Source organism: Oryzias latipes, chromosome 1, assembly GCF_053564925.1.
Source record: "Oryzias latipes strain Hd-rR chromosome 1, Olatipes_Hd-rR_3.1".
In the NCBI taxonomy this organism is placed as follows: domain Eukaryota; kingdom Metazoa; phylum Chordata; class Actinopteri; order Beloniformes; family Adrianichthyidae; genus Oryzias; species Oryzias latipes.
This window is the reverse complement of record NC_136237.1, coordinates 41,943,291-41,970,000: the sequence shown is the minus strand read 5'-3', so window position 1 is coordinate 41,970,000 and position 26,710 is coordinate 41,943,291. Positions and strand designations below refer to the sequence as shown.

General features: G+C 42.8%; 2 protein-coding genes across 2 annotated transcripts in view; one reads left to right on the top strand and one right to left on the bottom strand.

Annotated features, from left to right (window-relative positions):
- Nucleotides 1–22,100, top strand: part of gpr179 (G protein-coupled receptor 179) — a 27,163-nt gene extending 5,063 nt beyond the window's left edge. Inside the window, exons 3-11 of the mRNA XM_023955698.2 lie at nt 7,959–8,055; nt 9,388–9,608; nt 11,398–11,466; nt 15,558–15,667; nt 15,794–16,032; nt 16,137–16,275; nt 16,369–16,471; nt 16,541–16,687; nt 16,972–22,100. Of these exons, the coding sequence (XP_023811466.1) occupies nt 7,959–8,055; nt 9,388–9,608; nt 11,398–11,466; nt 15,558–15,667; nt 15,794–16,032; nt 16,137–16,275; nt 16,369–16,471; nt 16,541–16,687; nt 16,972–20,313 (4,467 nt within the window). The 3' untranslated portion in view covers nt 20,314–22,100. The remainder of the gene's footprint in view (nt 1–7,958; nt 8,056–9,387; nt 9,609–11,397; nt 11,467–15,557; nt 15,668–15,793; nt 16,033–16,136; nt 16,276–16,368; nt 16,472–16,540; nt 16,688–16,971) is intronic.
- mrpl45 (mitochondrial ribosomal protein L45) lies at nt 21,976–26,710 on the bottom strand. The gene is made up of 8 exons (XM_004065483.5): nt 26,582–26,710; nt 25,021–25,216; nt 24,781–24,898; nt 24,574–24,672; nt 23,467–23,515; nt 23,244–23,393; nt 22,891–23,064; nt 21,976–22,313 (listed from the first exon to the last, which is right to left on the bottom strand). Exons 1-8 carry the CDS (start codon nt 26,642–26,644, stop codon nt 22,215–22,217), a joined length of 948 nt encoding a protein of 315 aa, XP_004065531.1. The 5' UTR covers nt 26,645–26,710; the 3' UTR covers nt 21,976–22,214.

Here is a 26,710-nt window from a genome sequence, read left to right as displayed (position 1 = left end):
AATGCAGCGCAGCTTTTTGCGGCTTCATGACACGCCCATAGTTGCCCATAAATAGTCCGTGAAACGCCCACAAATGAATATTCATTGATTGCGAAACCATGGCAAACAAGGAGAGAAAATCAAAAAAACGTAACTTCACTCAATGTGAAGTAGAAGTTATCGTTGGCGAGGTGGAAAAGAGGAGAAAAGTGTTGTTTGGAGGCCACAGTGTGGGCATTACTAATGCCAAAAAGGCACGTGAGCGGCAGACGGTGGCAGACGCCGTTAATGCTGTAGCCTCGTCCGAGGGGGTGGGGGGTGGGGGGCCGGAGCGTCAGATGCAGCGGGTGACGCGTGGTTCCTCCGAGTGCTCCTCTGTAACGCCGGGCCCAAAAGCCCGCAGAGGTCCAACAGGACGGCTCGAGGATTTCGGAACCGGCTCATAAGCCACTCATAAGCAAGTCTTCTTGCTGTCTAAAGATGCGTTCACTTCAAATTCTTCCATTTGCCACATCTTCTAAGAGCGCAAGATCAGCCATTGTGCGTCATTACGCATTGTGATGGGGCATTTTATTTCCATCCATTTAATTACATCTGACAAGCTACAGATGTCGGTAATAATCCACGTGGAAATGGGAAATTGATCAGCGCAAATGTAATTTCTTGTTGCTTTCTGAATGGTTGAGACATACGCCATACATTGTTTTATCAAAAATCAAACAAACTAAAGGCATATGCATGAATACCATAATTCCATAGCTTATGAAGAAATGTTTTAATATGAAAACAACTTTCCCCAGTGGACAATTAGTACATCTGTCCGTCCGTCCGCACCTCTATCTGCTCCGCCAGACGGACACATTAACAAGAATATCAGTTATTCAATTTAGTTTATTGTATATTATTTATGAGGATGAATTGCACAACATGCCAATATTGCAGAACATATTTCACTTTTCTTTTTCCAAATAAGTGTTCATTTGAATTTCTGTTGTAATTTTCGTTTGATTTTTTTTTGTTTTTTTCACTGCTGATCGATCAAACGGGTGTTCGTGTAGCTGTTAATTGTAAGACTTGCTTTGTGAAGTCTTCATGTTATTTCTGAGAGGCAGTATTGTCATTTTCACTTTCACGTGTTTCTTCCATCTGCCGACGGTGTCGCCGTTTCTCATTTCACCCGTTTTTGTGCGTACGCCTGGGTCAGAGCTTGCGTGAAGGACCGCACATTTTCCCGTCAAGTTTACTTTTTATAAATCTCAACTATTGCGTAGAGAGTGGCGTACGCCTTCTTTTGTGCGTACGCAACCTTTAGAAATGAGGCCCCAGAACTTTTCTCACTTTTTCCACCTATATTCACGTGTGACCAATGTTCATCCGTGTAACATGTATTGTGTGACTCGGCCTTAACATATTGATGTTCCTCTGCTGATATGAATGCTTTTGCGTCAGTCTACTTAAGTATTCTGAGTTTACAGTATAGATTGTACTCTAATACACGTCTCATTGGATCTGTTGAGACTTTTGGAATGACATGTTTAAGCCGCATTTCATTGGTTGGTTGTGGAAAACCCTAACGTAGAAACTTCACAAAGACGGTTGATGCTCAGACTTTTTAACAATCACGAAGCACTTCTGGATGTTGTATGTATTACTCGTGTTTCTGACATTTTAAAGAGAGACCGTTTCCCACGTCTACACGACGGTTGTTTTGTTTTTTCTCGCTCTAAACTCTTCACCTTCATGGTCCTGATGCTCCTCTTCTGCCTCAAGTGTCCTCTGAATTGTTAGCGATTTATCCAAAGGTTTTAAAGCCTTGATGCTCATTGGTTCATGTTTGTTAGTGCTTTCATCCATTCATCCTTCTGCCCCCCCCCCCCCCCCCCTTCCCTCTGCCAGTCTGTCTGTCCAAACACAATCGTTTACCTCTCATCTCAGCTGTCTATTTAAGGGTGGCTGTGCTTCATGGCTGGCTGCAGGGTGATCTGATGGATTATGGACATAATCCAGCGCTCTGACATACTTTTCCCTCATGAGCCGTCACACAAGGACGCTCCGAAAACTTCGCTCGCCTTGACGGGACATCCCGATGAGCCGAACTTCCGACTTTTTGGTTGAGACAGTTTCTTGTCTTTGTGTGCGTCTTTGTTTTAGGTTTTTTATGTGTTTTCGCTCTTAACAGGTGGAAACCGCAGGTGAAAAATGGTGCAACTTGCAAAGCAAGTTTATGTGTATAGAATTACTTTGTATAGCACAATTCGTACACAAAGTAATTCAAGGTGCTTCACAAAACAGAAAAATGCATTAAAATCTAAATACATCATAGAAATAATCAACGTAAAATTTACTTTAAAAGAAAAGAAAAAAATAGAAAATTGATTTAAAAATGGCTGTTAAAGTTCAGGTCAGAGTCCATGATTACCCCTAGATTTCTGACTTGATTTGAGGGTTTTAGAGACAGAGAATGAAGGTAGCTGCTGACACTTTCTCTTTGTTTCTGTGGGCCAAAAATAATAACTTCGGTCTTGTTTGAGTTTAGCTGGAGAAAGTTGTTCTGCATCCACGCACTGATCTGTTGGAGGCAGTGGTTGAGAGAATCCACCGGCCCATATTCACCTGTTGTCAGTGACACATAGATCTGAGTATCATCTGCAAAAAAACGTTCATGCACATTTTTCTACGGGTTTGCTGCAGGTGACGGGTCGTAATGAACACTTAAAAAACACATATGGGTAATAAGGGGGATGTAGGTAAGATTCAGCTTGTGTGGACATCCTACAGGCGTCCTATGGGCATGTATGGATCACGTGCACACTCTGTGCATGCAGCATTTGCGTGTGGCCAGGAACCAGTACTCACACCTTACTCACCTGTACGCCATAGGTGTGTTCAACTTCCATTATCCTTGTAGAAACTTCAAGATACACCTACCACCTGGATGACAATGGTACGTTCCATTTTCATGACATCCTCTACGGTACGAGCCTCAAGGAACTGCGAGACACACCTGCGCTCCCCTTGAGATTCAGCCGCTCCTCCTCCGCGGAACCGGACGACCAAAAAACCCGTAGAACCGGGGGTTGACCTGATCAGGTGCAAGAGACTGAGGCTTTAAGTCTTCTTGATCTCTTCTTCTCCGTAGCATTTTTTTTAACCTATTACTACCTTCAGCTAAACCAGCTCCAGTACTTTTTTAAGTTTTTAGTTACAATATGTTTCACTGCTAAGCTCCTCCCAAACTTTGCCACTCGTCTCTGTACCTGAAAAAGGTTCTGATAAAGTCTATTTTCTCCAAAGTGCAAATTGAAATAGTGGAAATGCTGCAAATACTGTGTTTTTCTGAGACTTAACTGGGATTTTTGCATAAGATACGAACGTCGCTGCTTTAGCAGTTGATTGTAAAGCAACAATGCGTCGCCATTTCGCCTTTCATTTCACGAAAACCCCAAAAAGAGTCGAGAAACCGAGATTGTAAAGTCTACTTCAGCCCAGGACCGTCTGCAAACGGATGAGGAAGGATGAAGAAGAAAGAAGAAGAAAGAACTAGACGACTCCCGCTTGTTCTTAGAGCGTCTTTAACTTTGCTATCAACGCAGTTTCTTTTTCTTTTGGCTTCTTCCGTCACAGTCGAGGCTCTCTGTTGTTGCTGAGCTACATCACTCGTTGAAAAGCTGAACAAAGACTGATGGGTCAAAGAAAAGGTGCGAGTCTGATAACCACGTAACCCCCCCCCCGCGTCGGTTTTACCGGTGAGACCAGATTTGGTTCACCAAATCTGAGCTTCTGTTTTCGGTGGGATTCTGCTGCTCCTTTTAAGAGCTGAGGGGCAAATCTTTGGGGGCAGTTGGTGCATTTCCGCTCTTTTTGCAATTCTTATTTCTTATTCCACTTTTAAGAAAACAACTACAGCAACCACAAGTAAGGTTTGGTTGACCTTTGACCTCAGAAAGAATTTTCTTTAAAAAAAATTACCTTTAGTAAATTCTACACTTTTGTTCTTCTAGGGATTTTAAACTTTCGCCTCCTCTAGCATCATTGGGAAGCTATTTGGAGAGAAAAAATGTTGGTTTTAAAGTTTGTCGATTTTTGAATTGCGTTAGTTGCCAAGGAAATTCAAAAATGAGCTTTTGCCGATTCTTCTAAAAATGCCATGGACCCTTTCATCACCCCTGGACGACCAAAAAATAAAACGGTTGCTATGGAGACAAAACCAATAAAAAACATTTTGAGAAAGGTCTTTCAAAAAGGGTGGCAGAGGAAGAGTGAGGGGCATGTGACAGCCGCTCAGCCAGTGGAGGCGGGTCAAAGGGGGGCAGTGACGGCAGGTTTCGCCATAAAATGCCGCCGGCGCCGCCGGCTTCAATGTCTTTAGCTTTTGTGGCGTTGGAGTTTCCTTTGCTGTATCTGCCAGCACATTCAGTGGATGAATTAAACTGAGGAAGAGGAGTGGACTTTGGGTCAAACTGTAACAGTTAAATGTGGAGAAATCGTCAATTATTGGCTGTCAATAAATGGAAAGACAGCCCAAATCTCTTTAAGTGTTTAAGCTCATGTTTTAGAGAAGATAATAATAGATAATAATAGATCTCAAACACCTAAAGGTTTCCTCTCAACACAGAAAAGACGTTTTGTTTTTGCTTTTGCCACAGAGTTTAATCTAATTAAAGCAAAAGTGGACTAAAGAGCATTTTCTGAGAGGCCGCAAAGGTCAAGCTGCTGCCCCCAACACGGATCACTGAACAGGCCTCCAACGTTTCAGCCTCAACATGACAGATGAGTACATTTGAGGAACTCAGATGAGGCTGTGGCGAGGGCGACGTTGACCCGTGCGTGTAATCCGTGCGGCATTAAAGTCGGCGGTGTGCTGTTAGGCCTGTGAGCATGTGACGGCGAGGGGGCTGCAGGTTTGAGGAGGTCAGTGTTTGTGTTTGAGCTGCGGAACAGGATTTCTCCAGAAAAAAGATAATGCTCTCAGTAGTGGCATTATGCCTCCATTTAGCTTTCAGCTTAGATTAACAGCCACACGGAGCGGAGCGTCCATGTGGCTGAACGACAGCAGCAGAACGGCAGAGTGCTGTGACCCCACCCCTTTCTTCATTCTGGCCCTTTTAGCCTCGTCGACCCCCGATTGGCGTCTGCTTGATTCATGTGGCACTTTGTTCAACCTTTTCCTGAATAAAACGCGGCATTAATCTGCTGTGGCTGCCGGACGGTCACCGCCGGAGCCGGCCTGTCTGCCACAAAAGAAAAGAAAATCAATATTAGGATTTATTTTTATGTTCAGCTCACTGAGGCCCACAAGGTAACAGTCAAAAACCCATGCTGCACTCCTGTCCCATCCTAAATCTGTTAAACGGGGACTTTATGGAGGAATGGGTTCAAATGCCGCCTGTGCAGAGCAGGAACAGTCAAACATATCTGTGTGTGGAGGTTCAGTCCCTTTAGAAAGCTCTGATGTGATCTCATTGTTGAAATAAACGCAGGCTTCTTCCGCTGGTTATGGGAAAGATTTCCCGTCAGTCTGTACGTTGGACGTCTCCATCCAGAACCCAGCGGGCTCACGTTCCCGTTTAGTTTCAACTGTGCCCGAAAGAACAACAAGATCATACGTGTTTCAACAAAATGTCATTTCTGTTTTCTGTTGGAGAAAATGTATTTTTGACTCGCCCTGGAAAAATGTTTGGACCCTGCATCAGAAATGACTAATTAATAACAAGATGAGAGACGTCTCCTACAAACTCCTACATAGAATCTATCCCACTTATGTATACATGCTCAGATATAAGAAGACTATTGACCCCAGCTGTACTCTTTGTAAAGAACACCCAGAAACTATCAGTCACCTATTTTGTAATATTACTAAAAAACTTTGGAAAGAATGTGCACGTTTTATAAATCACAAATTGGACTCACAATTTCAGATGAAATTTGAATTTATCATATTTGGCCTACACAAAAACAAAATAAAATCAAACATAAACTTGGCAATTAATCTAATTATAATATTTAGTAAGTTTCATATTCACAAATTAAAATGTTCTTCATCACAAATAGTTTTCCCTATAATAATTAAAGAATTAGAATCTTATTTGCACACTATTTCTAATAGCTTAAACAAAAAAGCCATACGTATTTATGAAAATCTTTGAACATTTTCAATGCATAGTAATCTGTTTTTGTAATATTTATTTTGTAAAACATGTACCATCCCCTGGCATTCTTATTGTTATGACTATTGTTCTTGTCATACATATTTGTTTTGAATAATAAAGTTTAAAAAAAAAAGACTGGACTTCCTGTGGGCCAAAATGAAATAGTTTGTTTGGTGAAACTTTTGGTGGATTCCAGTCGGTTCCTTTAAATATTTAAAATATTTTTTTCTGTAAATCTTAGCAGACATTTGACTCGATGTCTGTTTCCTTTTAAACAGGAGGCGGAGCTAAAGCATTTAAAATGTGGGGGCGGGAGGGGGGGGGGGGCAGAAGACTTTGGAAGGGTGGCGAAACACTAGAGTGGAACGCCATGGCCAAAGAAATGGTTATAAATACTTATTCCTGACAGTTATATCATTGTTATTGTTTCTATTTCATTTAAAAAAGGACATCTTAAAGCTGAAAGAAAAAGAGGAGTTTTTATTTTTGCAATGTTTACAGAAGCTTGAATTGATGATTTCTTCATCTTTTTTAATAATGATGCTAATATTGACTGAGGGGTAAGTGTGGGGAAAAGCTTTATGCTTTATCCTGAAAAAAACGTTTTTTTTTATGTCTCAAACATTGAAACTAAACAGAATCTGGATCAGGATTAGAGTTTCATTCAAATGTTTTTCCTGCTTGGGTGTTGAATTCACTCCTCAGCCTTTCTGTTGTCATGTCTGCAGGAACAGATTTGAGGTCTGACTGGATTTTCCTGAATTATTTGCTCTTTTGATGTTTTTAACCCGGAAGAACCCAACAGCAAGTTTCTTCAGGGCTTTTAAGGTTAATTAAACAAATGTGGTTTTTGTCTGTTCGTTTTGGGAAGCAGCAATTAACGGCATTCAAAAAATAAAAAAAATAAAAAAGTAGAAAAAAACGTTACATAAAAAAACAAAAAGCAAATTAGATAAAAAATAGAGACAAATATTACATAAAAAAAACTAGACAAATAAAAAACAGGGCCAAAATTGACCTCCATGGGTTCTCCAGGGTTAAAGTAAACACTTGATTTTTGAGGCTATGTCTTTGATTCGGACCCCTTTTCACCCAATTGACGCTGATAATTAACATACCATAAATCCAGGATTCCACTAAATTTAGACTCACAGTGAGAGAAAGGGGAATTCTTTTTATGAAATTAAAAATAATCTTTATGCTTTCCTCTGTTTTGTTCAAGTTTAAAGAAACATTTTTTGTTGTTTTATCAGAATTTGAAAACTGGAACTTGACAGAAGAGACAAAGAATCACCAGAAGTCAGGAATGAACCAAAAGACGTTTGGTGGCGTTTCAGTCATGAAGTCTGCTGTTGGAAAACTGAAACCCTCCATTGTGTTTTCAAAGCTTTTTTCTACTTTTTGAATCTTTTTTCGTTGAAGATACAGTTATTAACATGAAGCATGTTTTTGGACGGTGGGAGGAAGCCGGAGAACCCAGAGAGAACCCATGCATACACGGGGAGAACATGCTGCATGTTAATAACTGTAAACTCCACACAGAAAGGCCCCCCATTGATGTTCTGGTTCATGTCCCCCAGCCGGGACTTGAACTGGGGGCCTTCTTGCTGTGAGGCAAGAGCGCTAACCACTACGCCACCATGCAGCCCAACTGTTTTCTAAAAATGACCAAACTGATTATAAAATGGAGATTTGTGAACTTTTTGCATCAAATCATTTCCTTCAGTTATGAAGTTAAAATAAAACGGCCGATCTCTTTTCGATGGATCCTGACTCTGACTTCTGGCCAGTTTTACTTTTCAATGATGAAGTCTTTTGGATTTTTTTTAGTGTGTGCCGGTTCCAGGCCGCGGCTTTCGGCTGGGTCAGTACTGCTGCCGCTGCAGGGAGGGATACTACGACCCGGAAGTTTCCCCTGACGGCTCAGGTGAGGCGGCGCACGTCTGCAGGTGGACGGATGTTAGAGAATAACAGCAGAGGGAAAGATGACGGGTTAAAGGTCAGAGCCAACATGTCTGCACATCTGCTGCACAAAACAGACTAAATTAACTGGAAAGTACAAAACATGCATTCCCTTTGCAAAGAGAATGACGTTTATAATATTCAATATACTTATAGCAAGTCTACAGACCAAGTGCGTTTTGTGTAGGAGGTAGACTGACTGAATACTTCTTCAAACTAAACTGGAGGATTTTAAGTGTACAAGTAAAAAAGTAAACTTATAGTATACTCCCTCACTCTTAGTACTAAACACTTAAATGTACTACTTTTTGCTGAGGTTGAGAAAAGTACACAGGCTCCTTGCTCCGCCCCTTTCGGATGCGGATAAATAGATCTATGAACGTCTTTGTTTTCCTGGTCTGAGCTGGAATCTGGATCAGAACTGGACGGATGGATGGATCTGATATTGGAGCCATTTTAGTTGCACCGCTAATGTTAGCTTGGACTTGGGAGGGGCTGTAAGGTAGCTGGAGAGCGTGTGAGCAGATGGGTGACGGTAGATGGGGGCGGGGTTGCTCTGTGCCAACGGTCCCGCCCACAGCTCAGAGGTGAATTTCGGTGAACTCCTGCTCCTCTGCAGAAACTATGTCCTGGAAAACGACACAGGATTTAGAATTTCGCCATCATCATAATGTGAAGAAAACAGGGAGCGCTTTGGAACTAAATCAGATGAAGATCGGAGCGGGACTTTAACTTTTTAAAAATGTTCCCTTTGCAGTTCAAATTGAGTACTATCACATTGAAAATAACTTTAATTGTTGCTTCAGCTTCTATAAATATCTAACAGTTCAAAACAAACCAGCAAATGAGATTTCTGAGCTGAAATGGTTTTGAGTTTTTGTTTGAAGGAAGTTTTCAGCAGCTGAGAATGAGATCTGTGTGAATGATGAACTCTTTTCTTTGCTTTTACAAAACTTACTTTACTTATTCTGTGTTTATTTTCTCTTTAGCTTTAGTTTCTTGTTCCTTAAATAGGACACAGTCTTTTTTTATACTGCAGTTTTGTCCTATTTCATCAAGAAGCATATTTTAATGTTTTCAATTTTGGTTTAGCAGAATAATTCATCTCCTAAGAGAATTTGAAGAGCTGGATGTGTACATTCAGGGACTAAAAATGTGCAGAGCCATCATTTCAGAGGCAGAACAGGCCTCCTGCCGCGGCTTCTGCAGGTCACAGAGGTCCAGTCTGCGGGGGGGGGGGGGGTCAAATGTCTGGGCGTAGGTGGAGCTGATGCATATGTGCGTGTGCTTGATGCAGATGGCGGCCCCGGGACCGGCAGGGACAGCAGCGGTAAGTGTTACCCGAACATGCCCATCTGTCTCCCCTGTTGGCCGGGATGCAGGAGCTGCCAGGACAGCACCCCCTGCTGGGTGCAGGAGGACTGGCCCCTCAGGGCCGGCGTTCTGGCCATCCAGGGGCTCTTCATGCTGCTCGTCTTCGTCAGCATGCTGGTGGCCTACCAGCATCGGCGGGACCGGGTGAGTCAGAGCTCTGTGCGCCACTCTGTGGATCGCATGAGGCGCCAAAAATGACAAATGCGACAGGAGGGAGCAGCTTTACTTACACAACACGGATGTGAGAAAGACTGAAAGTGTGTCAGAGCAACAAACACAACACAACTGTGTTTATCCAACAGATGCAGGGTTTGAAAAAGGCTCAGTTAAAGGAAACCAACCATACGGTTCATTCCAGATTAGACAAGAAGTGGGTCAGTTTCCCTCAGAATTCATGAAAGATTCTGCTCCCTGAAGATGGTTCTGTTCTCGTTTAAATGTTCTCAAATGATCCTGTAGTCACTGTTCTGTGGTGAACAGAACGTTCTCAAGCGTTTAAGAACAGATGATAATACTTTCCAAGTGTTGGACTGGGGTCAAATCAGGATCAGCTTCAAGCGAGTACAAGACCAGATGGTAAATTTGAGGGAAAAAAGGGAAAATTTAAAAAAGTTTAAAACTCTCCAAAAGGTAATAAAAAAAGGAAAATTTGCAATTTGAATCTAAAAAACCTATGAACCTAAAGCTGTTACCATTGACTAAAAAGGTCCGAGTGAAGGAGTGAGTGAATGAGCAAGTGAGCTAGCGAGCGAGTGAGTGGGGGAGTGAGTAGGTGAGGGAGTGAGAGAGTGAGCGGGTGAGTGAGTGAGGAAGTGAGATAGCAAGTGAGTGAGTGAGCTAGCAAGTGAGTGAGTGAGTGACCGAGTGAGGGAGTGATTGAGCAAGTAAGTGAGTAGGTGAGGGAGTGAATGAGTGAGTGACCGAGTGAGCTAGTGAGGGAGTGAGGGAGTGAGTGAGTGAGTGAGTGACCGAGTGAGGGAGTGAGGGAGTGAGTGAGTGTGACGTTCCCATAGAAAACGGTTGTCCTCCAGAGCCCTCAGGAGAATCTGCCAATCAAAGGTTTTGAATGTTGAAGGTGGGGGCCAGCAGGCTCCACCTACTTTTATCTATCTGATTGGTCAGTTTATAATTTGAAGAACTCAAACTACAGGAAAAAAAAGATGAAGATTAGAAAGAACGTGTTAAAAAGGTATGAGAGCCAGAACGGTTCCTCTGATCAATAGAATGACTGAGTAACAGCTGTTTATTTCTCTATAGAAGTCTGTGAAATTTTACTTCCTGTTTGATACACCAAAGGGGGGGGGGGTCACTCAGTACAGGGTCACTCAATGGCGTTGACCCTGATTTTATGTGGGGGTGGGGCTTTGAGCCAATTAGCTACAGGATGTAATTGACATCAGGTGAAAAATCTTTATTTTTTTCATTTGAGAGTTTTAGGTTGAAAGTTTTTTGAAAATCAAGTTTTCAGCATTTCTTCAAATGTATTATTTATGTTATTTACAGTTCTTTTTTATTTTCCAATATTTATTTCAAGTCTAAAAACTGAATGTTTGAGTACAAAAAATTATCTTTTAAATTTGTCTTTGTTTCAAATTTGCAATCTTGTTTTTTTCATTCCCTTTAAGCTGGTCCTGATTAGTCTTCCTAATGCAGTTGTTCTCACTGATATACATACATTAAAAAAGCTGCATCTGGTCATGATTAAGTGTTTTTTTTTCCTTTTTCAGGAAAAACTACACACGTTGTTATGCATCTACTAAAACGTGGACTTTTCTGAAGTCCCACAGGGTTTCTCTGAGTTGGTCTGTTGTCACATCTCAATCCCAGCAGTGGGATGAGACTCTGCAGACCACGAGGGTCTATAAATGTGTGATAAATGCATCATCAGGATCAGGAAGGTCCAGATCAGACCGTTCTTTTTTTCATCTTTCAGAGGATCCGAGCGTCCGGCCTCCTGCTGCTGGAGACCATCCTGTTCGGATCTCTGCTCCTCTACTTCCCGGTGAGTTTCCCCGTCGGATGGCTAAGTGTTGCAGATTAGAGCTCTTTGCAGATGACTGCACAGCACAGTGACAAGGATTATGTGATAATGGACTATTTGTGAGAGGGTGAGTGGTGTGACGGCGTGCGTGTGTGTGTCTGCACGCACTTAGGTTGGTCGCGTTTCATAACATTTCTCCTCTCCGTTCATAGATGATCAATCTTTAGATTTAATTATAGAGCCATAACCTGAGTGTGGAGGACTTTGCTCCTGCAGCCAGGTTCAGTGTGTGCACATCTGCAGGTGGAAAGGGTCTTATGTAGGGCATGCATGTGTCAGCATGCTAATGAGCTGGTGCACTCTCAACCATACATTCTCCCTATTTAACCAAATTCATTCAGATGAGATTCAATTATTATTCACCCTATATAACCATTAGTATCATATTTGCTCCATGCGCTTCGGAGACCCCTCTCACATTAGCCTGATCCAAACTTTCCTTAAAAACCTGAATTTCGATTTGTTTTCTGCCCTGTAGTTCATCGTCCTTCCACTAGGGGCAGCAGAACTGGGTCATTTGATCATAAATCATAAATCTATCGGCCATTCCCAGAGAAAACACGCACTAACTAACGGTTAATCAAGTCCCACCAGTTCTGGGCGTTTAAGATTTTCAACCACTGCAGTCAAAGTGGATCAAGAAAAAAGAAGTTCTGGTCTGGGACCAATCAGAGCTGTTTATGGATATTTGGACTAAGACGTGGGTGGAGTCAGGTTTTCCTCTAAATTCGTTTAAACTGCGGTAACAAAGCATGTAAATTCGGGGTGTCCACGCAATGTGCCAAGAGGGAGAAATTTGATGACGGGGCCCAGCGTTCTTTCAACCCTTATAATTAACGTTAAATGCAAATGAATTAATGAATGACATCGGTTACACTGAAAGGATGCTTTGAGCTTCTATCCTATGTATTTAAAGCTTTTGAGAAGGTTTTGCCACCACCTCTCTCACAATAGAGCCACGGCCCACCAGTAAAAGGTTCTGGACTGGGTAGAAGTTCTCAGGTGAGGTCTGGCTTTCTGTGTTAGAACAATAGGTTCTGGAATATTCAGCAGTGACTTTGTTGTTTGTTTTGGGTGCATTTTTCCGTTGTTTTCATAGAAGATCCTAATATGTGTTTAGGTTATTGTCTTCTTCTTTCTCTTTCGGCTTTTCCCATCAGGGGTCGCCACAGCGAATCATCCTTTTCCACCTCACTCTATCATGGACATCTTCTACCCTAACATTAGCCAACTTCATGTCCTCTGTTAAGACATCCATGTATCTCCTCTTTGGCCGTCCTCTTGCCCTCCGGCCAGGCAGCTCCATCTCCAACATCCTTCTACCAATATATCCACTATCCCTCCTCTGAACATGTCCAAACCATCTCAGTCTGGCTTCTCTGACTTTGTCGCTAACACAGGCAACATGAGCCGTCCCTCTGATGTACTCGTTCCTTATCCTGTCTAACCTGGTCACTCCTAAGGAGAACCTCAACATCTTCATCTCCGCTACCTCCATCTCAGCCTCTTGTCTCTGTCTCACTGCTACCGTCTCTAACCCATAGAGCAGAGCTGGTCTCACCACTGTCTTGTACACCTTTCCTTTGAGTCTTGCTGGCACTCTTCTGTCACACAACACTCCTGACACTTTCCTCCACCCGCTCCAACCTGCCTGCACTCGCCTCTTCACCTCTTTTCCACAATCCCCATCACACTGAACTGTTGACCCCAAGTACTTAAACTCCTGCACCTTCTTCACCTCAGTCCCCTGTAACCTAACGCTTCTACCTTGATCCCTCTCGTTCAGACACATGTATTCTGTCTTACTACGACTCACCTTCATGCCTCTTCTTTCCAGAGCAAACCTCCACCTCTCTAGCTGTTCCTCCACCTGCTCTCTACTCTCACTGCAAATTACAATGTCATCCGCAAACATCATTGTCCAGGGAGATTCCTGTCTTACCTCGTCTGTCAGCCTGTCCATCAGCATAGCAAACAAAAAAGGACTCAAAGCTGATCCTTGGTGTAGTCCCACCTCCACCTTGAACTCCTCTGTCTGACCTACAGCACATCTCACCACCGTCATACTTCTCTCATACATGTCCTGAACTACTCTGACATACTTCTCTGCCACTCCAGACGACCTCATACAGTACCACAGCTCCTCCCTCGGCACCCTGTCATACGCCTTCTCTAAATCTACGAACACACAATGCAGCTCCTTCTGACCTTCTCTGTACTTTTCCATCAACATTCTCAAAGCAAAAATGGCATCAGTGGTGCTCTTACGGGGCATGAAACCATACTGCTGCTCACAAATCTCCACCTTCTTCCTAAGCCTGGCTTCCACTACTCTTTCCCACAGCTTCATTTAGGTTATTGTGATCTACTCTATTAATAGTGTAATATAATAACATGGAGATGGTAAACAGAAGAGAAAAGAGGGCAGATATCCCATAATATATCCTGACATTTTTGCAAACCTGCACCAAAGGGAAATGATCTAGTGACCTGCAGTTTCCAGCTCTTCACTGCGCTTCCTTTTACCCAAAGGGGTGGGAAAGTGGCACCCTGTTGTTGAATGCCTGAAAATGCAAACACACAAGAGCTAAACTTTGGGAGGTTGAGTCACATCAGTGATGTTGAAAGAGTTTTCTAAACGGAGGCCGACTTCAGAGGACGGCGTTTCAGATCAGAAGTCAGGATTCTCTGTCAACTCTCCGGGGAGTCGCCGCTTCATCTACAAACGGATCCTCTGCTGGGGGGCATGTTGTCCTCCGGCCCACCCGACTCCCAAACCCCCCTGCCTCCTATCAACACATCAAACCTTCAACAAACAAAGAAGGATTTTTACTCCTTTTCTGAGCAAAGAGTCTGTTTCCTGCAAATGCTTCGATTCTCTTAACATAAAGACAGTTCAGAAAAAAATGACTTGCACCTTTCCTGACTATAATTTATATATTTTACTACTTCTTTAATGATTCAAAAACATGAAAGAATTGTCAGTTCCACACAAAAACTGGGATGAGCCATATTACACTACTGAAGCAAAAGGTAAAGAGAGAAGAACCCGAGCATCAGACCAAACTGAGTCCAAGAACACAACAAGGTTTTGGCCGACCTCACCTAACTCGGGTCAGAGGTCATAATCTGACCTTTGGACAAACATAGATCCATGGGAGACTTCAAGGAGAAAGACAAGAACAAGAACTCCAAGAAAGTTCTGGATTATCCCTAAACACTTCCAGACAAATTTTCCGAGGAGACTTCAGTATCGATATGAATGAATGTTTTCTGAAGATAATCAATCATTACTAGGCACTGGATTTTGTTACTTGAAAAGAATCTATCGGATCAGAACCGGATTACAAGAACTATGTAAAACTATAAAATGAATGAACTCAGTAGGGGTGGGATTATATAAACTCGCTTCTTCCCTTTTCTTTTCAAGCAAGAAATCAAGCTCTACTCGACTTTAGTTATTGATCACTGTTTTTAATGAAGCATAAGAGATTTAAGTGACCTTTTTGTTTTATTTTCTGTTTATTTAATCTATGCATTTTATCATTTCTGCAATGAGTTTGACAAATCTGTGTATATTCTTTATTGCTTTGACTGCAATGCTTGAAATAAATCAATAAAATAAAAAAAAGTAAAACATCAAATGAGAAATTAGAGGAACTTTCTGGATGGAGTGTGTCTCACACAAAGATTACAGTATTACATCTTCAAAGATTTTATGCTGAGAAAGGAAATGTCTGACGGCAGTTTGCAAATATTGGTCATCTATTTATAAATCATATCTTTGCAGCCAAAGGCCCTTAGCTCACATACCAGAGTGACTGTAGAGTTCATGATAAGACCAGGCCAAAAAATATTGACTCATACTTTTTTTTCAGTCACTACTCTTTCCGTCTTCTCAAATGAATAAAGATCCGTTTCTTTATACAGCTGAGACGTATTTTTATTTTCAGTGGTATTGTTTTCTTCAGTGTTTTTGTTCAATTTTCCCTGAACTGTTGTTCAAATAGTTGCTGTGGTGCTTCAGTTACAGTAAGCGTCTTCCCCTGCAGGTCTTCATCCTGTTCTTCAAGCCCAGCAACTTCAGGTGTATTCTGCTGCGCTGGGTCCGAATGCTCGGATTCTCCATCGTTTACGGCACCATCACGCTGAAAATGTACAGGTTGGTCACATGTCCTTTCAGAAATATCTACTGTGACTAGATCTTCCGCTCTTCTTGCTTCATGTTCTGAACCTCAGATCTAAATGTGGCGTCACCTCCATGCTCTTGTTTTGCGATTCTGCACAGGGTGTTGAAGGTGTTTCTCTCACGCACTGCCCAGCGAGTGCCCTACATGTCCAGCCTCCACCTGCTGAGGATTCTGGGAGTCATGCTGATGACAGTCAGCTGGTTTCTGTGTGCATGGACTGTGGGCGTCCTGCAGAACCAGGACAGGAACATTCCAGTGTTTGTCACAGCCACCACAGCAGACGGGCAGGGCTTCAACCTGTGTTACCTGGACCGCTGGGACTACATGATGGCTGTGGGTCAGTGAACCACCAGGCAGACCAGTTTATTGAAACATTTATGGATGTCGCTGCTATATTACACTAACCCAACTTTTTTATTTATCTCCTTTTTTCTGTTTCAGCTGAACTCTTGTTCCTGTGCTGGGGTAGCTCCCTTTGGACCGCCGTCAGGCCAGTCCCCTCTGCCTTCCATGAGCCTCGCTACATGGGAATTGCTATTCACAATGAGCTGCTCTTTTCCTCCATATTCCACTTGTTCCGGTACCACATCCTTCCAGAAACCAGAATACATCCTGCAGTCTAGAGCCAGTGCACACAGAAGAAAGACGACTGAGTGTTTTCTGCTTCCCTCAGATTCACCTTTACATCTCTTCATCCCGACTGGATGTTGCTGCTCTCTTTTACGCACACTCATGTCACCATCACTGTGACACTGGCCTTGCTATTAGGTCCAAAGGTAAACATACAAACTTGTGGTTCAAAAAATAAACACTACCTTTTTTCACATGCTTTCTGTGATCCCCAGTTCCTCTACACGTCTAAGCCAGTGAGAGACGAGATCGCAGCTGAGGTGTATGAAGATGAAGTGGATCTACGACGCTCTGGTTCGTACCTCAACAACAGTTTTCGCTCTGCCTGGAGTGAACACAATGTGGACCCAGAAGACTTCCGGGTAAACCGTCTCATCTTTTCAGGCTAAATTCAAGGACAACTAAAAAAAAAAAAAGGAAACAAATGTTACTGATTTAAACTTAGCCTTTACCGTTAGCAGTGAACATATGTTGAATATATGAACGTGTTTACTAAATTATACCTGTACCTAAACCTGCCTGTGTTCTTACTTGACAATGTTTTTCTGATGTTCCTCTAATATATTCCTTTTGTGCTTTTTTCTCCTTTTCATAATACCATCTGTTCTATCTATTGACTCCCCCACCTGTTCTTCAAATGTACCAGGAAGAACTGAAGAAGTTGTATTCCCAGTTAGAAGTCCACAAGACAAAAAAGATGAGTGCAAATAACCCTCATTTGCCAAAGAAGCGCAGCTCTCGGTGTGCCCTGGGGAGATCCCTCATCAAACGCATTGCTGAGATCCCAGAAACGGTGAGCCGGCAGTGCAGTCGTGAAGATAGAGATGGATCATTCCAGAGCAGAGCTGGATCTTTCAGGAGTAGAGCTGGATCTTTTCTCAGCAGGGGTGGGAATCCCTCCGACTCTTTTATGATTACCCCTGAAACTATTAGCATCAGTTACAGAAGTTCAATAAAGTCGCCATCACCATCCATACGCAAGTCCCAAAGTGATCATTACCACACCCGAGACTCAACACAGCGTGAATCCATGCTGAGGACCAATTCAGTCAAAAGATCCTCCCAGCGATCTGAGACAGACTCGTTGGACATCACACCTGGGGTCTGCAAGTCAGCCAGTGCCCTGAATTTGACAATTGACACAAATCTCCTGCATCCTGATCACAACAGGCTTCATAAGTCCTGGAGCCTGTGCTCCTCTACCACCAATTCGATAGAGAATGTATCAAAGATCTCCAGGTCCAGCACAATGCGGTCAAGGCAAAGCATCAGCGACCAGACGAGGAGCGCCCTTCAGTCGGAGTCGTTTGACAAGGCTGAGATTTGTCCTTGGGAGTTGGAGACAGAACAATCAGGGGAAAAGAGTCATAAGCACGTCACATATGCAAAGTCTGAGGAAGGTGATGAAAAGGGCCCCTCATCCCCACAAGCGCTCGTGTGCCCATGGGACCATTTGCCCCCAGTGGAAAACACTCCATCAGTGGAAAAGGTACAGCAAAATGACAACTTCCCCCTGAAAATACCAGTTACTGTATCTGCAAGTGTACCCGGGTCCCCAAGACCTAAGGCAGCAAAAGATCAACGTGCGTTCTCCTTCCGGGCAACCACAAATAAGTGGCTTTCTGTGAAGTCCTTTATGACCTCCATAGATGGAAGCAGGTCTGCCACTGAGGGAAACCATAGTCGAGAGGGCTCTCAAAAAAGCCATGAAAGCACTTCCACAACATCATGGTCTGGAACATCCAGTAGACGACCAAGCTTGGACAGAAGGTCACTGCAGCACATGGGCATGTCTACAACCGATGGAAAACCCTGCCTCGTGAAGCAAAATGCTGTCCGAATGTCTTCTGCTGATTCTTCCGAACGAAGTCCACGCAGGCTTGTGATTGTCAAATCTGTTGTCTATCCCAGGGATGCTGATGATTTACAAAAAGAAGGAAACTATGAGAATGTAATATTATCAAGGCAAAGCAGCAGACGCAGTAGTATAACCTCCTGGGAAACAGCCAGCAGCTCTAGAACTCCTTCAACACGAAGGAGAAGTAGTCGAATCAGACCGGTTTATAATGTTTCCCACACAGATGTTTGTCCATGGGAGGGTTCCACCCAAGAAAAAGAAGGACCCAAGAAACAACAAAGCATCAAACCAGATGTTTCTCACCAATTAATGCCATCAGAACAATCAAGCGTATGTCCGTGGGAATCACCAGACCAAGGAAACCTGAAACAGGAAAGTGGTAAGACTGAAGTTTGTCCGTGGGAATCAAAGGATATTCCTGGCTCTTCTCAAATCACTCGTTCCAAAGATTCACAGACTCAATCTTTGAAACGAGTGGCTGATGTTTGTCCATGGGAGGTGGCAGAAACTCCCCAGATTTCAATAAGACAGGATAGTGACCATGGAAATGTTTGTCCTTGGGATGTTCAAGACAAATCAGAAGCTGTATATGAAAACGTAAATCTCTTAGAAAATAAAGGGACCCTGACTGTACCTCTTCGGCGAGAAGTGATGAAATCTGCCATCTACCCCGGTGCGCCCAAAGATTGTGTAGACAATAACCAACAACCATCAACCCTGAATCAGAGTGAGCCAAAGACAGACAAAAGTTGTCCATGGGATTTCCCTGATCCACCTAAAATTATTGAAGATATATGTCCATGGGAAAGTGGGGACAAAGAGTCTATAACTGAAGACTCAGTTTCACGATCAACCAATAATTTAGACATTTGTCCATGGGAAACTGGAAATCAAGACAAACCAAGTAACTCTGGCAAAGTTATTTCTATGCAAAGTAAAGGACCAGAAAGTTCAAAAGTAAATGTGTGTCCCTGGGAAACTGAGATCACAGGAAGAACTGCAGCTACAAAGCAAGACTCACGCAAAGTGAAAAAAATTCCAGAGGTTTGTCCATGGGAGGCTGTGGGACCAGAATCTGACAGACAAGATACTCCCAAATCCTCAAAAAGTAATGCAGGAAACGACACAGCTCGGACAAACGTTTGTCCGTGGGAGACAGACGAACAGGGTGTGGCCAAAACAGGAAAATTAAACCCAGACAACCCAAGTCAAGAGGTTTCCCAATCAAAAACCAACACAGCAAAGGGAATAAAAAAGCTAGACAGTGCTCAGGCAAATGTTTGTCCTTGGGAGACAGAAGAACCAAGAATCCTTAAAAAGCAAGACAGCACTCTGGCAGATGTTTGTCCTTGGGAGAAGGAAGAACCAAGAATCCTTAAAAAGCAAGACAGTAGTCGGGCAGATGTTTGTCCTTGGGATTCAGAGGAACCAAGAATCCTTAAAAAGCAGGACAGCACTCTGGCAGATGTGTGTCCTTGGGAGAAGGAAGAACCAAGAATACTTAAAAAGCAAGACAGTAGCCGGGCAGATGTTTGTCCTTGGGATTCAGAGGAACCAAGAATCCTTAAAAAGCAAGACAGCGCTCAGGCAGATGTGTGTCCTTGGGAGACAGAAGAACCAAGAATCCTTAAAAAGCAAGACAGCGGTCGGGCAGATGTTTGTCGTTGGGAGAGCAAAAAGCCACCAGTTCTACAAAAACAAGACAGTGCTCGAGCAAACGTTTGTCCCTGGGAAAATGAAGACGACACTAAAGTAGTGACAAAGCAAGATAGCCTCAATGCAGACGCAGGCCCATTGGAGAACAAAGAGATGGAATGTTCAGGGAAGAATGAAAGCAATGGGACAGACGGTTTACACGTTCCCAGCAGTGTCAACGATAAAGTTCTGGAGGACCAGCAGGTGCTGAATGAAGATGAGACTCCAGGATACATGAGCCCTGAACAGACAGATGAGACTAAAGCAAATATGGCCCTGGGTCGGCGTGACGCTTTGTGCCCATGGGAGATTGGGTCATTCACAGACAATACCTCTGATGTCTTCACCTGGGAACCTGAGAACATCCCAGAGGAAGATGAGGAAGATGATGCAGAATGTGCTGCTGAGGCTCTGGTGTTTCCACCTGATTTGTGATCCAAGCTCAGGTCAGAGTTCACTGTTGTTGGGTAAATTTAAGAGTGTGACCTTTAGACACCTTTTCAGGTGGTACCTAGTTTCCAAACACAGGAACGAAGGCTGCTCAACAGAACATTGTCGCTTTTGTTGGCAAAAAACACAAAAACACTTGAGACAAAAATAAAAGACTGATGACGCAGTTACATCTGTAATTGGGCCTGGGCCAATCCAAATCCAGAACCAGAACTCTGTCACCAGGCTGTTACAGAGTCTTGATGAGCTCTGAAGTTTGGGATGTGCAAAGAAATCGTTTCTACTGAAGAATATATAGCTTAGATAAAACCCCTGGTTGGTCTAACAATAAGAAATATTCAGCAATTGTTAAAATCTACGTCCACAACATAAAGCCTCCTTTGCTACCCGCTTTTTTCTACCATTTAAGCTTCAAGTGGAATTGCTTTTTTTCATTTTGTTTGTTTATTAAGTGACAAGATTTGTATTTGTTTGTATTGTTTGCCAATTTTTAAGTAAAATCGCCAGCTATTAAGATGTTAAAATAAAAAGATCCTAAATAATTAACTGTGCATATGAAATTATGTCAAAAAGTTGTTTTATTAATACATATTAAATTTATTCACATTAGATCCCAGTGTCTAAGTTTAAAATACAAAACTTTTCGATGGTTTTGAAAAAAAAAAAAAAAGTAATCTTAGCAAAACAACACAATAAAACAGAACTTTTCTATCCTTAAAACACTAAATTTTCACTAAAGTTTGGAGTCACTCGGAAAAAGCAAACATTTTTAGATAAATGTTTAGGCATAAGAATATTACTTTTTGGCACTGCATGGGTTCTGTACAATCCATAATTATTTTTTAAGCTAATGATTTAAAAGACTTTTTGGAAGTTTGTGGATATTTGGCTATGGATGAGAACCAACTGTTTTCAAGGAATTATTTGGATAAATGGACAAAAAGAAGGAAACTGGACTCCCCTTTGTTTGTTTCCATAAAGCTGTGGGTTTCTAGCTTTCAGCTTCGTTTCTGTGGATGAACAGCAGGCAGATGGACAGGGACATTATGAACACACTAAAATCAATGCTATGGATGTTCTGTTACTGCAAACTTACTCGTGTTAAGTGTGGCTGAGATTCTACTTTTACAACTGATTGGGTTGAATTTTTGGATCTTTAATAACATGTTGATGTTTGTGTGTTTCCTGAGGTCAGACTGTCCTGCATGTCTTCTCTCCAATCAGGATTTCTCTGCAAAGGTTGGAGATGAGCAGTTGTGCTTGAGAAGCGTCCCATTCATGCAGGACAGGGTGACCTCAGGACCAGGGCTGGAAAACACCTTTAGGTAGAAAACAATTTTCCCCATAGAAGAAAGAACCATTTTTGGAACATTTGTTCTGAAAACATGTTTTTTGTTAGTCCCTTTGTTATTTTCAAGTCAATAGGAATGAGTTTACATGAGCTCACAAGGTTTTCTTTGAAAAATCTGAATGTTTCATTTTTAATAACTGTTTTATTGAGTTGAACCATCACAATTAAAGTTATCGTCTGAGCCAGCTGGTCATTAAGCTTGTATATTTCGTCATCAGCGGGGCTGTTCAGAGTTGTCAAATTGATTATTTTGTAGCGCGACCCTTAAAATGCAGTGACATGCTGGTGACAACAAATACAGATGGGACTTTTTATTTTTGTATGAGTGGCGGTCAAGGTGGTGTCAATCATTGCAGAAATACACCAGCTTCTGTACATCTGAGGTTTTTTGCAAATTAAATGTTTCATTTGAAAAACAAAAGCAGAGGAAGCTTGTTTTTTCCCCCCCACCAGCCTCAGCTCATAAATGTTTAAACAGGGTCAGAAACAACAAAGTCTAGTTTTCCCCAACCCTGTGGCGCCCCCCTGTGGCCTGTTACTTATACCACTGCACTGCTGCTGGTTTGGGAACTTCATAGTTAAGTGTATCATATTCCTGCCACGGTTTCAGTTGGGGGCCGGGAATGAGGATCGTCTGGAAGACAGAAAGAAGCAGAAACCCTGAACTGTAGTGGAACTAGAGATCGGGAACAAGAACATCTCACAGAACGCAGACAGGTCTGATCGCAGACGGGCCTGAGCGCAGACGGGCCTGAGCGCAGACGGGCCTGAGCGCAGACGGGTCTGAGCGCAGACGGGTCTGAGCGCAGACGGGCCTGAGCGCAGCCGGGCCTGAGCGCAGACGGGTCTGAGCGCAAACAGGTCTGAGCGCAGATGGTTTAAACATAGACAGGTGCGAACGCAGACGGGATTGATTGCAGACACCGGGACAGCTTCAACATCATCATAACCAGAACGTCGGCTGTTTTGGATCAAAACTGATCGCCTATAGTAAATCAGCCAAACTTTAAAAATCACCCAAGAATCCATGTTAATCAATCAATGTAAATGTAAGGAGCAATGATTTCATATCATTAATACAAAACTAGTTTGTGCAGTTTTGTAAAAGCAAAAAATATCAAAGATCCAGGAAACTTTTCAGCATCAAATGAAACCTATAAAAAGACCTTAAACTCGCTTCTAAGCATCGTTTTAGCCTCTTTTATGGTCACCTTGATGACGGGGTCCTTGGCTGGAGCCCAGGACGGCACAATCTTCCCATGCAGCCTCCAGCGGCCGTACGGGTTGATGAGGTGGCGTTCAATGATCAGGTACTCCAGGACGTCCTTTGGCTGCTCCTCGCTGCCCAACATCAGCCTCCCAAAGCGGTCATAGATGGCCAGAGTCTGCGGGACAAAGCCACAAGCCGAAACGGTCAAGAGGGTCCGAGCTGCTTTTAGTCCAGTCTAAAATTGTGCCACATCATCTGAAAAAATAAAGAGCTGCTAAAAGACCCATTTGAATTTGAATTAAAGTACAGAATTTCTGTTTGAGTTGGTTTGAAGTCGGCTGTTGGTGGTCTCACCTGCTTGGAGTGCAGGCGCACCGTCACCTGTCCATACAGGTTTCCTTTGGTCACCATGTCGGGGCAGCGGGCGTGGACCACCCTGGGCGGCTCCAGCGACTCCACGAAGCTCCAGCGGATCGTCTTGTGGCGGTTTCCCCTCGTCATCTCCTGAGCACAGAGGGTCGGCGTGAGAGAAACGGCTGATGGGTCGCCGTCTACGGCTGTCAGAGGAAGAACTCACCGGGTAACAGCGCTCCGTGACCAAAGAGTGAAGCTTCTCCTTGTTGAATCTGGAACACAGACGGCAGATAAACTATCTGTAGGGTTTCTTCACCCAGCAGGTACATCCAATCAAAAGCCAAATTTTGAGCAAAGAATTGAAATCCAAAATGAAAGGTCATGAATGAATGTCAAACCTGAATCGATTCAATTATTACTCAGAACAAGAGAGGAACAAAAATGAAGGAAATGAATAATATGACAAATGTTTTATTTATGTGGAAAAAATACAAGAATTGGATCTAAAGGTTTTTATGGATTTTCTGAACTGCTGAAAACTCAAATAAAACTTTTTTTCTTTTTAAATGGAGCCCAGATACTTAATTTCTACAATTATTCTTACATCTAACCTCAAATTTCAATTCAACTGAAATGAACTTTTTGCATTTTACTTATATTTCTAACCACATTTCATTCCGTAAAGTCTGAATTAACTATGTTCTCTTCTTAGTAGTTTAATCCAAACGTAAACATCGGTGACAGAATCCAACTCAGCTGTAATTCTGAGGTAAAACCAGGAAATTTTCTTTGTTTCTACTTCATTTCAGGTTTTGGATCAACCTGCAAACCAAACAAAGACTAGAGCAGGCCTGTGTTTGGACGTCTGTGCTCGGTTTCTCTCATTTCTCTTCCTTCTTTGATGTATTAGTAGGAATCCCGTGTAAATAAATGTTTCTGGTTTATGGACTTGGAGAGTTTAGTAAAATAACAAAAATCTTGACCTGAAGATGGAAGAAAGTCAAGTTTGTTTCAGACTTTTGTGCAGAATTTGCAGCTAAAATCAAACTTTGATTCCTGTTTGAAGCTGATATGAATTTTTATTATTTTTACGTTTACAGCTTCAGGCAGGTCAGCGGCCTTCCTCACTCCGCTGCAGCCTTCCTCTGCCTCATAAATAGCAGAGGCAAACCCTGCAGCTGCAGGTCAGTTCCAGGTCATAAACTCCTCCACTGCTTCTGATGTCTTCCTGCTGTTATGGAGGTGGTTTTATCAGCAGCCCTGAAGCTGTGGGTCACACCGGCGTCTCTCTGCAATGGGCGGAGTTTGTGGGCGGAGGTCATGTTCTTACTGTGTCAGAGCTCTGTGAGCCTCGATGAAGATTTCCTGAGCTTGCTCTGCAAACGTCTTGGTGGAGAACAACGAGTCGTGCTCCTTAATTTTACGGATCCTGAAAAGACAAAAAGAGTTTTCAGGATCAGGCTTCGGTGAAGTGACCGCCCCCCACCTCAGATTGGAGAGGCGGACGGAAAAGGAAACCAGGAGATGACGGCCTTACGCCAGCTGGGAGGCGGCGCTCTGTCGGATCTGCTCGGTCCTCTGTTTCAGGCCTTCTTTGGACAGAGTGGAGAGGCGAGCGTCGCCCTCTGGGGGGATGTAGGGGTCAAAGACCCCCGCTGATGAAGACATCAGAACACAACATGTTAGTGTGCTCCTTCCTGACCAGCGGGAGATCAGCCTTTGACTACAAATATCAAACACTAACAAAGGAAGGTCCAGAGAGGGTTTCACAGTTTACCTGTGCACGCGATGTTGATGGGCCTCTCCATGTACTGCTGCTGGATAACAACCCCGGCTGCTCGGGCTCTGGCCTCAGGGTCCTCCTGCTGCTTCCCCTTTATCCCCACCGCCGGAGGGATGAAGTATCTCTTCTTGGTCCTGGCTGGAAGGACCAGCGGGAGGGGATGCCGCACTTCCACAGACGCCTCCACAGTCTGAGAGAAAGACCAAATCATGCCTCAGCAGCCGCGATGTTTACCGGCAAAGAGACCTTTGATACTCGACCGAAGCAGAAATTCAGAAATCTGCAACATCTGCTGAGAGCCTGGGAAAGAGGTGAAGAAGAAGGTTTCAGGTGTGACTAAAGAGTGTCGTCAGGAATGAAAGGAAAGGTGCAGAGCAGCCATGTTGTTGGTTTAGAGACAGGAGGCAGAGATGAAGATGCTGAGGATGGATCAGGAATGAATCCATCAGAGGAACAGATCATAGATGTTCTGGACATCCATTCAGGGAAGCAAAAGGAGACAGCTTCAGAGGAGGAAGAGTGATGATGTCAGGAAAGAGGTCTAAGACCAAAGAGGAGAGGAATACAACCTTTTTATTACCTTATTATTAACAATAAAATTAAACAGTTTATGTTCAAAGTTATAAATATATATGATCCAGTATATTTGTCAATTTCCCCCTGATTTTTGTAAAAAAAAAAAGTCTTCTTTTTGTCAGAAAGCATTAAACATCTTTTTGTGGACCTCCTCTGTGTTTTGGACATATCGTGGCATGTTAAGGAAAAACTTTGCAGATTTTGAAGTTCAGGTGTGTTTTCCCAGTCGGAACATCCATTTTCCCGATCATTCCATAAACGCCACATTTCTCTAAGTTTGCGTTTTTCCCTGAGGGACGTCCACCTATTGGTGCAATTGATGGAAAAACGCCAACAAAAGTCACAGTATTGAAATAAAAACTCCAAAATGTTCTGTTTTAAAATATAGAAATCGATTTTTTTTTATTCCAAATGAAAGCGTGTTTTCGTCCAGACTCCATGTTTTTTCTGTGTCTTCTAAGGTGGATTATCCAAACCACGGCAGCATCTGCTGACCGAAGAGGAGGTTCATGGATGAAGAGGATGAAGCAGAAGACGTGGTTCTCTATGGCGCCCCAAAGTTTGATGCATTTAGAAATAGTCCACACAACCCGCTAAGATTTAAAGTGACCAAACATCAGGAAAAGACTAAAACATTAATGTTTGCAGTTTCTAATACATTCATATTTAAGATTTTTTTCCAAACACGTCTGGAACTCAGAATTAAGACTTTTTAAGTCATTCTGGATGTAAAACCTTCAAGAAAACGTATTTAGGAAACTACAGACACCAACAAATAAAAATAAAATAAACAATTTTCGAAAAAGAAATGCTGAAATGCTGAAATGCCGCATTTCATTTTAAAAATATAATACATTTTCTCGTAAAGCAATACGTGTTTTATCAAACTTTTGCTGCTTTACGAATTTTTATGTTAACGTTTCTTCAAATAATACTAACCCGCTGACTTTTCTTAAGGTATTTTTATAAAACACAGTACCTTCAAGGAGTTACATGTTCCTCTGTAGACACCGACCAGCGTCCTCCTCACTGACATCGCCATGTTGTTACCCTGAACCAACCCGGATGCTAAAAGGCAACATCCGGTGACTTTCAAAATAATAGTATA